Source organism: Xenia sp. Carnegie-2017, unplaced genomic scaffold (assembly GCF_021976095.1).
Source record: "Xenia sp. Carnegie-2017 unplaced genomic scaffold, XeniaSp_v1 HiC_scaffold_23, whole genome shotgun sequence".
In the NCBI taxonomy this organism is placed as follows: domain Eukaryota; kingdom Metazoa; phylum Cnidaria; class Anthozoa; order Malacalcyonacea; family Xeniidae; genus Xenia; species Xenia sp. Carnegie-2017.
The window spans coordinates 1784712-1799163 of NW_025813486.1; the positions used below are offsets into that span (position 1 = coordinate 1784712).

At 36.6% G+C, this 14452-nt stretch overlaps 2 protein-coding genes across 3 annotated transcripts; both read right to left on the reverse strand.

Moving 5' to 3' along the window:
* Nucleotides 1–1650: 1650 nt before the first annotated feature.
* LOC124448001 (forkhead box protein K2-like) lies at nt 1651–13993 on the reverse strand. The gene is made up of 12 exons (XM_046999011.1): nt 13924–13993; nt 13738–13794; nt 13508–13644; nt 9462–9713; nt 9034–9159; nt 8732–8965; nt 5730–6334; nt 5475–5660; nt 4706–4985; nt 4420–4613; nt 3541–3935; nt 1651–3101 (listed from the first exon to the last, which is right to left on the reverse strand). The coding sequence occupies exons 1-12, from the start codon at nt 13991–13993 to the stop codon at nt 2773–2775; spliced, it is 2865 nt and encodes a 954-aa protein (XP_046854967.1). The 3' UTR covers nt 1651–2772.
* LOC124448403 (TNFAIP3-interacting protein 1-like) lies at nt 8025–13431 on the reverse strand. Of its 2 annotated transcripts, XM_046999413.1 has the most exons (8): nt 12607–13431; nt 11883–12045; nt 11637–11708; nt 11087–11159; nt 9462–9713; nt 9034–9159; nt 8732–8965; nt 8025–8503 (listed from the first exon to the last, which is right to left on the reverse strand). In XM_046999413.1, the coding sequence occupies exons 4-8, from the start codon at nt 11150–11152 to the stop codon at nt 8327–8329; spliced, it is 855 nt and encodes a 284-aa protein (XP_046855369.1). In that variant the 5' UTR covers nt 11153–11159; nt 11637–11708; nt 11883–12045; nt 12607–13431; the 3' UTR covers nt 8025–8326. The 2 variants fall into 2 exon arrangements, with proteins under 2 accessions (XP_046855369.1, XP_046855370.1); XM_046999414.1 differs by lacking the exons at nt 11637–11708; nt 12607–13431 and having other exon boundaries at nt 11883–12591.
* Nucleotides 13994–14452: the final 459 nt, after the last annotated feature.

A 14452-nucleotide genomic window follows, 5' to 3' on the forward strand; every position in this document is an offset into this window, starting at 1 on the left:
AGGTTTAAGTCACTAATAGTTTTCCAGCGCGTCCTCATTAACAGTGATGCAAGTGAGTGCAAGCCAGTGACGCTACGAACGACGCGAAGACTAATTTGATGACGTCACAATCCACCATGGTCGATACCAAATGTTCCGACTAAAGGTTCATAGAAGAGTTCGTTTTGAAATCAACCCACTTGATCTGTACTCCAGTAGACCTTACAGTGGCACTCGAGATGACGTAGTCGATGAATCCGAAGTTTTGGAAGAAGATTTTTTTGATTCGTATAAAAATAAAGATGGCGGCGACATAAATGTCCTTAATGAAAACGATTTCTGGGATTACGTCTACAGTCGTGTTTGGTCAGGGAGGTTGAGGATTCGAGAGGAAACCTTTTGAGGACACTGATACGTGTAAGTTGAATTGTGTAAAACATTGATACGTGTAAGTTGAATTGTGTAAAAACATTGATACGTGTAAGTTGAATTGTGTAAAAACATTGATACGTGTAAGTTGAATTGTGTAAAACATTGATACGTGTAAGTTGAATTGTGTAAAAACATTGATACGTGTAAGTTGAATTGTGTAAAACATTGATACGTGTAAGTTGAATTGTGTAAAAAAAAGAGAGTCCATGATTCACACGAATACATCTTCACGGCACTTCAACCACTGAAATTGTGTTATCCCAAATAACTTTAAAATTCTATTTAAGACATTTGATGATTTGGTAATAAGTCGAAGGTTGGGTGCAGCAGACTCAGTTCAATATCACGAAGAAATTCTTTTGAGGGGACGTCACAGCCAAAACACATTGTTTCCCTCTCGACCCCAAGATACGACAAGAAGTATTTCGCACAAGATGGAATCGAAAACAAAATACCCTCAAAAGAACTCGAATTCAGTAAGTGCGATGACAAAATGTTTTTAAACAACTTATAAAGAAGTGATGAATCAATTGTACAACAAACAGGGTATATCTTACATCTCATGCAAATGTGAAGAAAATACAACATAAAACTACGTTTATGGACGATATTTTCATCTCGACATAAATGTCTAAAAAATATTTTTTGCCGTTTAGAAAAGACCAAGTGCACTCAAAGTTATCTTAACCTTCTATGGTGGTGAGCCCTTGGGTCGCCGTCAGCGGGTCGCATTTGACATGCGCAGTAGCTTCAACACACTTCCTCGCCTGACACGAATGCGCTCAATCATGAAAAAAAGTCGTTTGACGGAGAGAAGAAAGGCAATAATAGACAGTACAAAAGAACAAGAGATGATTACACAGACATTTTATGCGAAAGAGCTTCAATTCTTCGCAACCCGCACGCCTGCAAATTTTACCGAACGCTGCATTCAGGCAGCCAAGGATTTCATCATCGTCAAGGAAACGATTGTGAACAGTAAAGATTGGAAAACTCGCTGCAACTTAACCATTAGCCGGAAATTGGAATCACGTTACAAGGTGTTTCAATTTGGGAATAGAGTACCGTTGTATTATCAAACCAATACCATGCTCATGATACATGACTAGCACAAACTAAGCACGTGATCATAACGTGGTAACCAAGAAGTTATCACGTGCTTACCATGCGAGCGAAAAATGTTTTGCACGTGTGTTGAACGTGTCCTCACTGCGTTTCATCACAACACAAGACAAAAAATAGCTTTACAAGCTCAACAACGCTTTTAATCATTTTAAGACATGATCTGATTTTGTAATACGTTTCAAATAAATTATTATATATTCCAGGTGAGTATAATCTTAAGGAGACTTTACCAGGAATGATTTATGGGCGTTTTGTCCATCTTAAAATAATAATACGATAAAACAACAAAATCGCCGTTTTATCGAGTTTTAAATTAGAAAATATACAAATTGTCTGATATAAATCTTCGGATGTAAAACGCGAAAGATAATTTCAAACAAACAAATATTTTTGTTTTGCCTATGAATTTACCTAATTTTGTCTCTCCATCTCTGATCTGTTTCGCATTTTTATCCTCTTGAAGACTGGTCCTCCTCACTTGCAACATAAGCATAAACAAGATTATCCTAACTCTCAGTTCGTCTTGTGTTTATGCTTAGGTCGCGAGTGGAAACATCATCGTCCTCACAGCAAAGATGTCCAATAACTACGTTTGAAAATCGTGTTGTAAAGAGACAGACACGAATCCTTCACATTTGAAGGATTTTATCACATGAAAAAACTGTGTCTCTGTTTCTTTTAACTTATTAAGGATATTCGCCTCCTCTGAAAAGTATTTTCAAAATGGCTTTCAAAGAACGATAATCTAACGATAAATCAATCAATAAAATGATGGCGTATATACTCTACAATAAAGACTCTGATGATAAATTGGCGAATACCCCTTTCGTTCATTCCATCTTGCTTCACCTTTTTAGAACACGACAAAAAATTACAAAACGTTCGCATTTTTTTCAAAAGATATTTCATTTCCTTTGAGTTCAAAGAATAATGAAATTATTTGATATAAAGAGACGCGACCTCGGGATAAGCTGCTCGATAATTCATGGGCTGCATTGACGCTTTTTAAGACAAAAACTAAAAAAACGTTTCGTCGTTGTACATTGCTATCCAGACATCTGTGTTTTTGCTTCACTGAGATAACATTTAGGGCCATATATTGACGTCTGCCATAGTTTAGGCACATAAAGTGAATCTTTAAACCTCTCCTTCATTTATACACGGCAAAACTCTGCTCAGTTAAACACTTTACGACCAAGAAAACAACAGACGTCTTCATTAACATACAATTTACGACTACGCTTTATCGTCCGAACAAACCTTGCTCTTGTCTTCCAAAATGCCATTTTCGTCCATTTCCTTTGAGCGTTTCTCTAATGGTTCTTCTTCGTCGATGTTGTGTAGATTACCAATGACAAATGGTCGCTTAACACTGTTCATTACCATATTAACAGCAGCGTTAGTTGCTGCGGGGGAGAGGACGCCGAGTGGCGAAGTTTCAGGTGTAAGGGTCATCTCCATAGGTGGAGGTCGTATTTCAAGTTTACTTGGTCGCTGTTGATCTGTGGTGACCGATGATCCCGAGGTGAGAGTAGTGGGGGTTTGTACTGGGGTAAGAGGAGCTTCTAGTGTGCATACGAGAGAGATAAAAAAGGATAAATATGAGCTGAGTGAAGGTGCTTAAACTAGAGTTCATTCAACTTAATTCAATACCATCATGTTTACCATAAATGATCCAATAAAAGCTCCAATTGAATAAACGCATTGTATCTACGTATTTGTACTAGTAACCTTTCTCAAGCAAATGCTTCCTCTCTAATAAACGCCCTATCTCTAATAAACGCCCTATCTCTAATAAAAGCCCCATCTCTAATAAACACCCCATATCATTACTTCAAACTAAGGTAATAAAAAATGATATGAATGCCTGTATTAATTATTAAACACCTCTCATCATTAAACACTTCTCGTTATTTATCTTCATACTCCACAAGGACAACTATTTATTAGATCATTTACATTATCCTTAAAAAAATAAAAAGGAGAATAATGTAAAAAACCTACCTGTTATTAAAGCAGAAGATGATGCAGCAGGTATAGGATGCTTATTATTGACAATAGCTAAAGTTTCAGCATTCTGTGCGATAAGTTTGTCAGTCATTGGAATACGTCCCATCTCAAGATTTGCTGATGAAACTTGCACAACACCCGGTTGTAAGGTAACCGTTTGAATATTACCAGCAGGTGATGTCACCGGGGGAACCATGTGTTGTACTTGGGGTACATTGGTATATGTAATGTTTACTCCAGCTGTTTTGTTAAGTAATGTTGTCATCGGGTTGTTTGGTAACGAGGGTGGTTGAAGGATATCAGGTGTTAAGGAAGGTGTGGTCAAATTGGGTGATTTTCCTGTTTGAACGGGGAATTGAAGTCCATGTGTAGGAGATGCAGGAGCAGATCTATAGGAAATGATGAGAAAGCGATAACTAGATGTTGTCTTTATGATTATCTAAGCAATAATACACATTCACTAAAGTCAATAGCAGTTTAAATACATAAAAATAATGAATTCATTGCTGGCGTTAATCTGAAACAAATGCTTTATGGTTTCCATGTTTCGTTTCCATTAGTCCATCGGATGTTTCCATTAGCCCATCGAAACATTTATGGTTTCCATGTTTCGATGGATCTTTGGGAATGTTGTTTAAGTAAGCAAAGAGGTGCAAAACACTCGTCTTTGGCTTGTGTTTCGCACACTTCATCTTGACTCTTCTTGCTTTATTCACAGAATAGTGTGATGGAAATACAAGTTATAGCTACATCATGTGTTATATTAATGCTCCTTTGCAAATAAATGAGGAATTAATAATAACGAACATCTCAAAGAACATTAATGTAGAAGAAAAAACTATGAATTGACATGAAATATTTGAATTTTCATACCTGGATGAAAGGGTCCCAAAAGGATATCTGAAACAAGGCACTCCTCTCTGCCTTCGTTTACGAAAAGCTTGCTCAGCTAATTTGCCCTCGCAATTTGGATCAATTCTCCAAAAAGATCCTTTACCTGGGTCATCTTGTGTTCTGGGTACTTTGACAAAATATCGATTTAACGAGAGATTGTGACGTATGGAGTTCTGAAAAAAATTTAATTATATAGAAATAATCTTATACAAAAGCAATAGTCCGACTACTTAGCCAGAACTATGGTATATGGAATGATAAACACCTGCCATCCTTTGTCTGCAGATCTATAATAAGGATAATTCTTTGTGATGTGATTATATATTCCACTCAAAGTCAATTGTTTCTCTTTAGCTGACAGAATAGCTTGAACTATCAATTGTGCATAGGAATAAGGAGGTTTTCCGTCCTCTTTACCAGAAGTGTTCTCGTTCTTTGGTATACTTGGCTGTTCCTCCAGCACCTCGGTGGTCTCCTCAAGATACACAGGTGTAGAGGCAGTGCTGTTACCTGTGCCAGGACTAGCAGGACAAGAGTTTGGAACACTATAATACAAAAGATACCAATAAAACAAGTGTATTAGCCAGAGTAATTACTGGTATTAGTGATGATTTATTTCACAAGTAAAACATTTGAACAGTATTAATGTAGATTTTCAGAAATTTCTTCAAAACAACGAAAAGAATCATTCCACAGAGAGGACCTGGGTATTTATTTAATGTTTACTAATGACGCTCAAGTAGTTAATGATAATGACGCCTCGTCGGATTTCGCAATTCTGTACTGTTGCGTTGTTGATATGCGTACATATATATCTTTGACAAAAATAACAATATTTAATTATTCTTATAATGAAAGGCAAAAATCCACGACAATTTGTATGATTTGCTTTCCTCTGAGATTTTTTCGTCAGTAAAATCTAAACAACATCAGGTTGCTACAAAATCGCTGCCTCATATTAAAAACAAACATTACACATAACATTACACCATTGTTAGAAAAAATTGTAGCACAAAAACACATCGAAAGTTCACCTTATTGTTCCGGTTGGCGAGGGAACGGGAGAATTTGGTGTGGACTTCGTTTCTGGTATCTTGATCTTTAGTGACGAATGATTTTTTGTTGCTTTTGGTGGGCTAGCAACACGACGTGGAAGATTGTCATCCAGCAATGATGTAAACCATATTTTAACGTTCGTCGATGGAAATCTTAACACGCAGCTAAGGCAAATAACATTTTCATTAAAATACGAATAGATACACATTAGCTAACTCTTACAAGGTTCTTACTTCGAGGGTAACTTCAGCGTCGAGTCACCACGACGAAAGAATGAGCCGTCAACAAATACTCCATTCTTACCATTACATTTGAGGAAAAAATGTTTCGAATCAAACGAAATTTCCAAATGACGTCTTGATACAAAACTAGAATGGCCCATGTTAACATCGACAATACCTAAGCTGCTATTTCGGCCTATGGATATATGATTTTGACGGACCAAGTATTCGAACTCACGGCCCTCCAATTTGGCAATGGGTTTGATTTCATTAACGGGAGACCAAGTCTTTTTCTCACCGTTATTCATACCAGATTTCAATGCAAGCAAGGCTAATGCATCGTCCTCATGTTCACCCGTGTTTGCCTCCATGATCTTCACCAAAAAGAAATAAATTCTGCGATGAATTGATAGTAAGTAAATCCTACAGCTCAATTCTCTGGATGAAAACAACAACACACGAGGTCCGTAGCATCCGGGAACACGCAAAAACAATAACACTCGCCATATTTGGAGTTTAACGGACCTGAGCCGGGCCACAACCACGCACATAAAGTGTTCAGCGGATTTTTCATAAATTTGGTATTGGTTAGATTTAGGAGTTAGGGGAGTACCACTCTTTAAGCCAATGGTTTAGCTTTTTTCAGCTCGAGTTCTAATGATAACTGAAACAAACTATTTGAGAACCACTCCATATTCTGACTGCCTGTACATTTGTTTTTTTTGTGCAAAATAGAAGTAAGCTCCAGCGCAGATTAACAGTGCAAAATAATATATTTTGAGATATTTCTCGACTGTGATTGGCTAGTTGATTGCAATGCAGTTAATGTGAAAAGGCAGAAAAGCAGTGAAAGCCAAACAAACTTCTTTTCAATTCAAAAAAAAACATGGCGCCGGTTGAATGTAAACGTAAACAAAGATTTCCACTATTGCAATCGTTTGAAGTTCGAGAATTATAAAAGAATGCAAAGAATAAAAGCAACAGGATCAATTAGGGTTTATCAGTGGTTTAGTTTAGGTTTTTACCAATGATAACACTGGATCAAGTTAATGTGAAAAGGCAGAAAAGCAGTGAAAGCCAAACAAACTTCTTTTCATTTCAAAAAAAAACATGGCGCCGGTTGAATGTAAACGTAAACAAATATTTCCACTATTGCAATCGTTTGAAGTTCGAGAATTATAAAAGAATGCAAAGAATAAAAGCAAAACGGCAAGTACTGTTTTTTGGGTGAATGTTTTTAAGAGTTAGGCCGCGTAAAGAAGTTTTATGAAGCGATAGATATGAACGAAGCAAGACAGAGTTAGACGGTACAGTCAAGAAATATCTCAAAAGTAAATATTAAGCCTATATTAACCGAGCTGGGGTCTTTACGGAGAAATGTCCGACCGGAGTTTTATTGCCTAGACTGAGCCCGTGTTTTAGCACTGGTTGTTTGTTTGCATCATTGAGTTCTATATATTGAGTTTTATAGAGCTCAATGGTTTGCATATGGTAAAATTAAGCGTATTGGAAATTGGATCGTGGTCCATTACCGGCAAAAATGTTTCTGAGCCAATCAAAGCGCGCCATTTTATGGCAACGTCACAAAATTGCGCGCTTTTCAGATACATTTTTCAGGCATGTTATTTTCCCGTAATGGGTATGGGACCACGCTCCGATACCAGCAAAACGAAAAAAAACGAAGCAAAAAAACGTATTCAATGCGTTTGACGGGAATAATAAAAGCCGGCCAAAGTGATTTTGGCAATTTAAAATTTTTGTGGCATATTTTTTCTATCATTATTCATCTTCATGAAAATAGGTAAGATGAATGATTAGGGGGGGGGACTATATTCATAAACGCACCGTAAAAACAATGATTTCAAAGGAGCTTCATACGGCAGATCATGTACACATTGCTCCCCTTCACTCGTCAACGGTCCTACGTTCAAACCTAACACCCAGTAGACACAATGGTACCAACTAGTTCATTATTTTGTCTTTTTTGTCGCGTATTTAGTGGTTTAAAATCTTCGTTGTTTTGCACTTTCGCCATTTTCACTTCATTTTGGCCGATTTAGATTTGGTCAGAGAGCTTAGACTCGCCCACCTTCTCTATATAGTTGCAAAGTTCTGGACAGGAGGGAGTGCAGGCTCGTCCCACCAAACCTAATAAAGCAATTTGCTGGTCACACTGCAATCAATTTGGCCGGTTACGTCAGGGGCGATATGGTAACCATGGTTACGACTGGAGCGACATGGTAACTATGACCGGGAAAAAAGTTAAAAATAAATGAAAAATATTCTCGCGACTCGTGCCCAAGAAAGTTTTACATAATTTTTATATAATTATTTGTGCTGTATTTACAACATTTAAATATTGTATATACATACTATATTGTACATTGCAATACTTAGTTCAAACGAACAATACTTTGCCATCTTGTGGTCTCAATATTATAGGCAACATGACGTTCTTCAGATTTCATATAATTTAACTCCTGTTCCTGACTGCAGTAAACACAATTTTTATGATTCCACTTATCTCGAACTAATTTGTTCAGCGATTTTAATTTCAACCAAATGCGGGCGGAGTATAACAAGATCAGCGAATGCCTGACTGCAGGCAATCACAAAGTGCAAGAACTCTTATCGGTGTCTGGTTGACGATACGTCGGGGAAAATACGGGGGGGTAAGTTGTCAACGTAGGTGGGGGAGATGAGTCACTTCTTCTGTTCGGGGAAATGTTGGAGTAATTTGTAGAGGCTTGTGTTTTACCATGAGATGGATTTCGTACAAGAATACCCTGATGTGAAATTTTAATAAAGAAACTTAACATTTATAGTATGGAAGCACGAAAAGAATGTTCATTTTTGAAACGTGGGAGGGTGCGTTGGGGGCGTTTCAAAGGTGATGGGAGAAGAAATATAAAAAATTGTTTTACTGGAGTGTGCTGTGAAAAAAAATACTGAAATGCACGAAACAACGTTTTGATAACTTAATCTCTTTATATGAAGTGCGATCTCGCTCTTACCCTTTTCAACTGCTCAGTTCGAAAGTCCCGAAAAGCCAAATACCCTTCACGCTTGCTACACATTGATGGTGGTAAAGCTATCGTAGACATAGGATCAACAAGATCATCTTCGTATGATAATAAACTTGTCTCTGGATATGATTTACTCCTATCTATACTCGGATATCTCTTGATATCCTTACTTTTCCCATGAAGTTCTTGCAACCGCTTGCATTCCTGTTTGTACACATCAAGCTAAAGAATAAAATTAGTAAATCTTGCAACCCGTCCGAGCATTTTTGCCAAACTAACAGTTTAAATACCTCTTTGTGTAGCGCTTGGAACCGTTGTTCACACTGCGTAAGTCTTTCCTGTAAAGAGTTTTTCTCGCTCTCGATTTTTGCTTTGTCTTCATGTTCTAGTTTAAAATCCTCACGATACGCTGCTAGCTAATTAGGAAAAAGTACAAAACTGAAATCATATTCGATGAATTGTTCGAATCGTTTCGAAAACACACAAATTCCAATGCCATACAGTTTAAATACAAACGACAAGTGAAATAAGAAGCGGAATATAAAAAAATTAACATACGGAACATTCAAAGAACATTATGAAAAGGTTGTAATTGGAATATACAAACACAATAGAACTAATTGAAACTATTTTAAGAAACGACTCCTTCCTTTTCAAATTTCTTCCTGAGCAGATAACAAAGAAAATAACGAGACAAAATTAACAAAGTCGATATTACCTGTTCTTTCATCAGTTCTTCTACATTATGATTTCTGTTGCACAATTCCTGTCTTTTATTTTCATGAGATAAGAAGTTATCGTGTGAAGTGTCTTCGTGGACATTTTTAGATGAACGTTCGAGTTTAGTTTTTAACGTTGTTACTTCAGCTCGGAGAACTTTGTTCTCCTCTTGAAGAGCGCCTTTTTCTCTAAGGTATTTTGTCTTCAAGAGATCATATTCGTGTTTCCATAGACGATTGATTTCCGTTAACTGCACAAGAAGAAATTAAAGATGACAAAAAATCGAATGAAAATTTCAACATTGCTAGTTTGGCACATTCCAAAAAACAGATCTTCGCACTTTCATTCACATAGCAACGGCTTAAGACGCAATAAATAAACTAGGTTTTCTTTAATAATACATCAACTATCAAATTAACACACATAAAATTCAACTTATGACATGCATTCGCTTTACGAAATTTGAAGAAATACAAATGAAACCTGCCTGTTTGATTTCCGTTATTCGCTGCATTAAGCAACAGAAAAGCTCACTTCAAAATTGTTTTGCCAACTCTTTAAGAGAAACCGCATAACGCATAGAAAAAACCGACACAATGCAATAAAGAAGATTCGAAATAGCGGTGTTATGTAAGTCGAAATTATTTCATGAGAAATAGCTGATATATTCTACAAGAATTGATCCCCACACCGCTCAACTCAACTACAGGAAGTTGATCTGCTGAGATGCATTCACGTTTTATAAGACAAGGAAGTCAATGACAAGTCTGCACTCGAAAAATACATCTCAATTCCAAAAATAGGTCAACAGAAATCACAAACGATAATGTTTTAAGCGAAAATGAAATATACCACAAAAAATTCATAAGGAATCAAATCTTGAATACTAGAAATATGAAACTTGATATGCATTCAACGCGGAAGTATAAGCAGTGAACCTCAAAGAAAAAATCTTTGAATTTGGTTAATATTAACAATCCAACCACCTGGCACAAAGTGCCATTAACACGATAGAAGTATCTGCCAGGCAAATCGTCCAATTTCTGAATTTGTCTTTCGTCTAACCAACTGAAGCAAAAATATTCACGTTTTGTATAAACGTTCAAATGAAGAGCAGATGGAAAACTGACATTGCATGCAGTTCAACATGGTTGGTGGTATATTTGAAAATATATACGCTTGCATTAAGAGATTACTTTCGTGTTTCAAACCGCAACGAACCAAAGAAGTTTTAAATTGAAAAAATAAATACAGCCTAAATAATACGGCTCCGTTACTCGTTTTTACGTTTAAAGCAACGATATCAAAATACTCGCATCCGATTGGAGGAAACATTTCCCGCGAAAAAGCTGCGAACACGACGATAATTTGGCAATTTGTCACAGCACTTAAAACAACTTTCTGAAATCATATTTTTAATAAAATTTACTACACTATGTGGTCAGTGACCATTTTATTACATGATCAATGGACTTTTTATCACACAATGTGCATGCATTTACATACGTAAACACATTACAGTTTCCCCGTAAGAAACTGGAATAACACGCGAACGACAGTATCGCGAAACCAGTTTGATGCAAACAAAGGAAAATTTCATATGAGCATAAAGATATTTCATACCTTGGTCAAGTTTTCATTTGTGGAACAACATTCTCCACAGCTTCGACTGCGTCCACAACGATTCATTTTGAAACTAAAGACAGTAGGAGAGACATTAAAAGATGAAAATATATATCCGATGTAGCTTATGAAAAATGCTATTCAAACTTTCAATTTCCTCCGTTTCCAAGTATTTCAACAAAAAAATTTTTAAATCGTTCAACCTGACGTCAAAAAAAACGAAAAGTGATACATAATATACTCAGAACAGAATTCAGCAAAAGCCTATGACAGACTTCTTGCTTGTATGTGGCCAAACTGACAATAAATAGCCGTCGTTTAACCAACCGATTTGTGATAATAAAAATAGTCTTTCATGCGAATAAACGAATCTTTAACACAGTTTCTTCTAACAAAACTTTTGAAGATGGATCTCCTCTGAATCTCTCACAATTCCATGGACCGCAAACGAAAATATTGCAAAATTCATAATTGATGATATTCTGACAGACGAAACAGCTAAATGATATCAATAATATTATGCGATTTCAAAATGCCCACATAAACTCACAATAATTGTCTTTTGCTTCGCAGTGTTAAAAGGTACAATTACCATAGCAATTCGCCAACTTTTGAACAATTTCTAGTAAACATAAAGGTGTGAAATGAATTAAAAAGAAATATTTCAAAAGCTAAGTCTTAGCTTAGAAAGGAACTTCAAATCAGTTCCTTTCAGGTTATAGTTACTTTGTTAAGTGACGTGGTTTTGACGTCCATCATCAATCGCCCACATCAAATTACCCTCGAATCGTCGTACCTTTTTTCTCAATAAATGTGGATAAACTGCAAAACAAATTTTCCTCCGACATAAACCAATCCATTCTTCATTGGTCACAACCAAAACAGCGTATAATTAGGACTGTTTGATAGCCCAGAGGACCAACGATAAAATTTTGAGCGGAAGACTAACTGACAACGACCTAAATATTGCGAAGGCTTCCGGCATTAGTTAAATAATTTAAAGCTTTTTCAAAACGTCTTTTAATGAAACATCCTGAGACGCAAAGTAAATGATATTTTACAAAACTGAAAAGCTATGTTTACCATTCAACCGCATTTTGTAATATTTACATTTAAGAGAGTTTGTTTGAGTCTTAAGACGTGTAAAGTGAACTTCCGCTCGTATAGAATTCCTACAGTAGCGATAAATTGGCAAAATACATTATCACCACATGCTTTCCAATGGCACAATTAAGAAGTCCGTGTTCATATAGTTTTCAAAAGAGGATTCAGCAAGAAATTGGATACGTGTTTAAATGTTTAACTTACGATGCAACCGAAATACTGTTTCTTATTAACGATGGCCGGACATCGTTGAGAACACAAGCGAATGGAGAAAATTGCCTTTTTAGACAATAACATGAATGCAGGCAAGTTACGACTTAGGCATGGATTCACAAAAAAAATACTGCAAGCCAACGTAGGATAAAGCCAATTTAAGGTATACAACTTATGACATACTTTTATAATATTTAACCCACCTGTGACTTGTGTTGTTTATTGTAAGGTTGCTGATGCTATCTTCAATGAAAATTTATTGAAACCAAAATGAAATGTAGAATATCTTTTGCTGATTGACACTTCACCTAAATCTTTATAAGTAGAAGACGATGAAAATAGCATAGCTGGGAAAAGTTAACAAATCCACAATCTGGCTGCTTATGAAGCCATATGTCGGTATCCAAAGATTTGTTTGCAAATTGCATGAAACATCCTTGTAAGAACTAAACTCAGCTCAGCAACTGCATGAGAAAGCTCTGCAACTGTAACAACTTTGTAACAGCTAAATACAGCTCTGCAACTGCATGACAAAGCTCTGCAACTGTAACAACTTTGTAACAGCTAAATTCAACTCTGCAACTGCATGACAAAGCTCTGCAACTGCATGAAATAACTCTGCAACTGTAACAACTTTGTAACAGCTTAATACAGCTCTGCAACAGCATGTAACAGCTCTGCAACTGCATGTAACAGCTCTGCAACTGCTTCACATGGATTTACAACTGCTAAATACAGCTTGGCTCCCATTTAAACTTTACTACTAGAGCAACAGCAGAGTTTTATCAGACACGGCTACATAAAGTGCCTGCAAAATAGCAGAAGATATCAATGTAAATATACAGAGTTAAGAATATTCATGTTTAAATACACTATATGCGGGAGATCTTCACAACAAGCACGCATTTTTAGTACATGATTATGTGACATTATTTAGAAATATTTAGTGTAAAATACTTTAAGGTATTTCAGATGGTTTTCTTCTAGAGGATGTATTACCTCAAACGTGGTTAGAAGGTTAAGTTGTTGAGAAAAGTGAGTTAAAGTTTAGATATTATGAAGATTTATCAAGAGACGCTGATCTTCTGTTCCTCGAAGGAGAACCGTTTCTTTCAGGAGAGGCACTGCTTTTCTTGGGTGATGGCGATCTCGAACTGCGACGACGTTCCTCACGAGGTGAGCGAGATGATCGACCACGAGGAGAACGTGACCTGGATCTTCTTGATCGAGGAGACCGGGATCTATATGGAGTTAATTAAATTTCATACAATTAAATCATTATCGATTAAGACTTTAACTCATGGGATTGAGCTTTTCTGAGTTAGAATAAACACCTTCTTCTGGGTGAATACGATCTAGATCGTGAACGTCGATGTCGAGGAGAATAAGATCTATAAATATAGAGGAAAGATGTGAAATACACTTGTAAAGTAGAAATAATAGCAATCATTGAATTTGGTCAAATGGTTTTGAGCCAATACTAGATCATACACCTCTAAAATTACCAATGTGATACCCACCTTCTACCTCGACGTTCATAGCCACGATCTCTACCCGAGCGTGGCCTGTATTCACTTTGTGGTCTGCCATATTTTGCATGTTGAACTCGGAATCTCTCGTCCATCTCTAAAACTGTGCCATCAACTCGGTCCATTGCATCTTCGGCGTCTCGTCGCTCGTAAAAGCGAACGAAAGCAAAACCTCTGGACTGGTTTGTCCTTGCGTCTCGAGGAATGTAAATGTCACCAACGTCGCCGTATTCGCGAAAGACTTTCTTTAAATCATCCACCGTTGTACGATATGTTAAATTATCAACTTTTAAACTCGTCATTCCTTCGATACTAGGAGGTCCTCGACGACTGTCGTAACTCATGTTTTTAATTTGCTGATTAAATTAACGAAATCTTGAATGAAACAACAGAAAATCGGTTAAATTTCTTGCAAATATTGCAAGGCTTTTCACAAAATGAAACCGACGCTTTTCAGCTCTTCGCACGTGACACAGCATGTAGCACACACAAGTACTCCTATGTACCTAATTGTTCCTAT

What these genes read in the sequence shown, in the direction of transcription:
- LOC124448403 (XM_046999413.1), bottom strand. Translation starts at nt 11,152, where the DNA reads ATGAATCGTTGTGGACGCAGTCGAAGCTGTGGAGAATGTTGTTCCACA. An exon ending in CAAATGAAAACTTGACCAAG is followed by an intron (nt 9,714 to 11,086) that starts GTATGAAATATC and finishes CTTCTTGTGCAG; the next exon opens with TTAACGGAAATCAATCGTCT. An exon ending in TCCAAGCGCTACACAAAGAG is followed by an intron (nt 8,966 to 9,033) that starts GTATTTAAACTG and finishes TTTATTCTTTAG; the next exon opens with CTTGATGTGTACAAACAGGA.
- LOC124448001 (XM_046999011.1), bottom strand. Translation starts at nt 13,993, where the DNA reads ATGGCAGACCACAAAGTGAATACAGGCCACGCTCGGGTAGAGATCGTG. An exon ending in TGCCTCTCCTGAAAGAAACG is followed by an intron (nt 9,714 to 13,507) that starts GTTCTCCTTCGA and finishes CTTCTTGTGCAG; the next exon opens with TTAACGGAAATCAATCGTCT. An exon ending in GAACTGAGCAGTTGAAAAGG is followed by an intron (nt 6,335 to 8,731) that starts GTAAGAGCGAGA and finishes ATTGGCTTAAAG; the next exon opens with AGTGGTACTCCCCTAACTCC.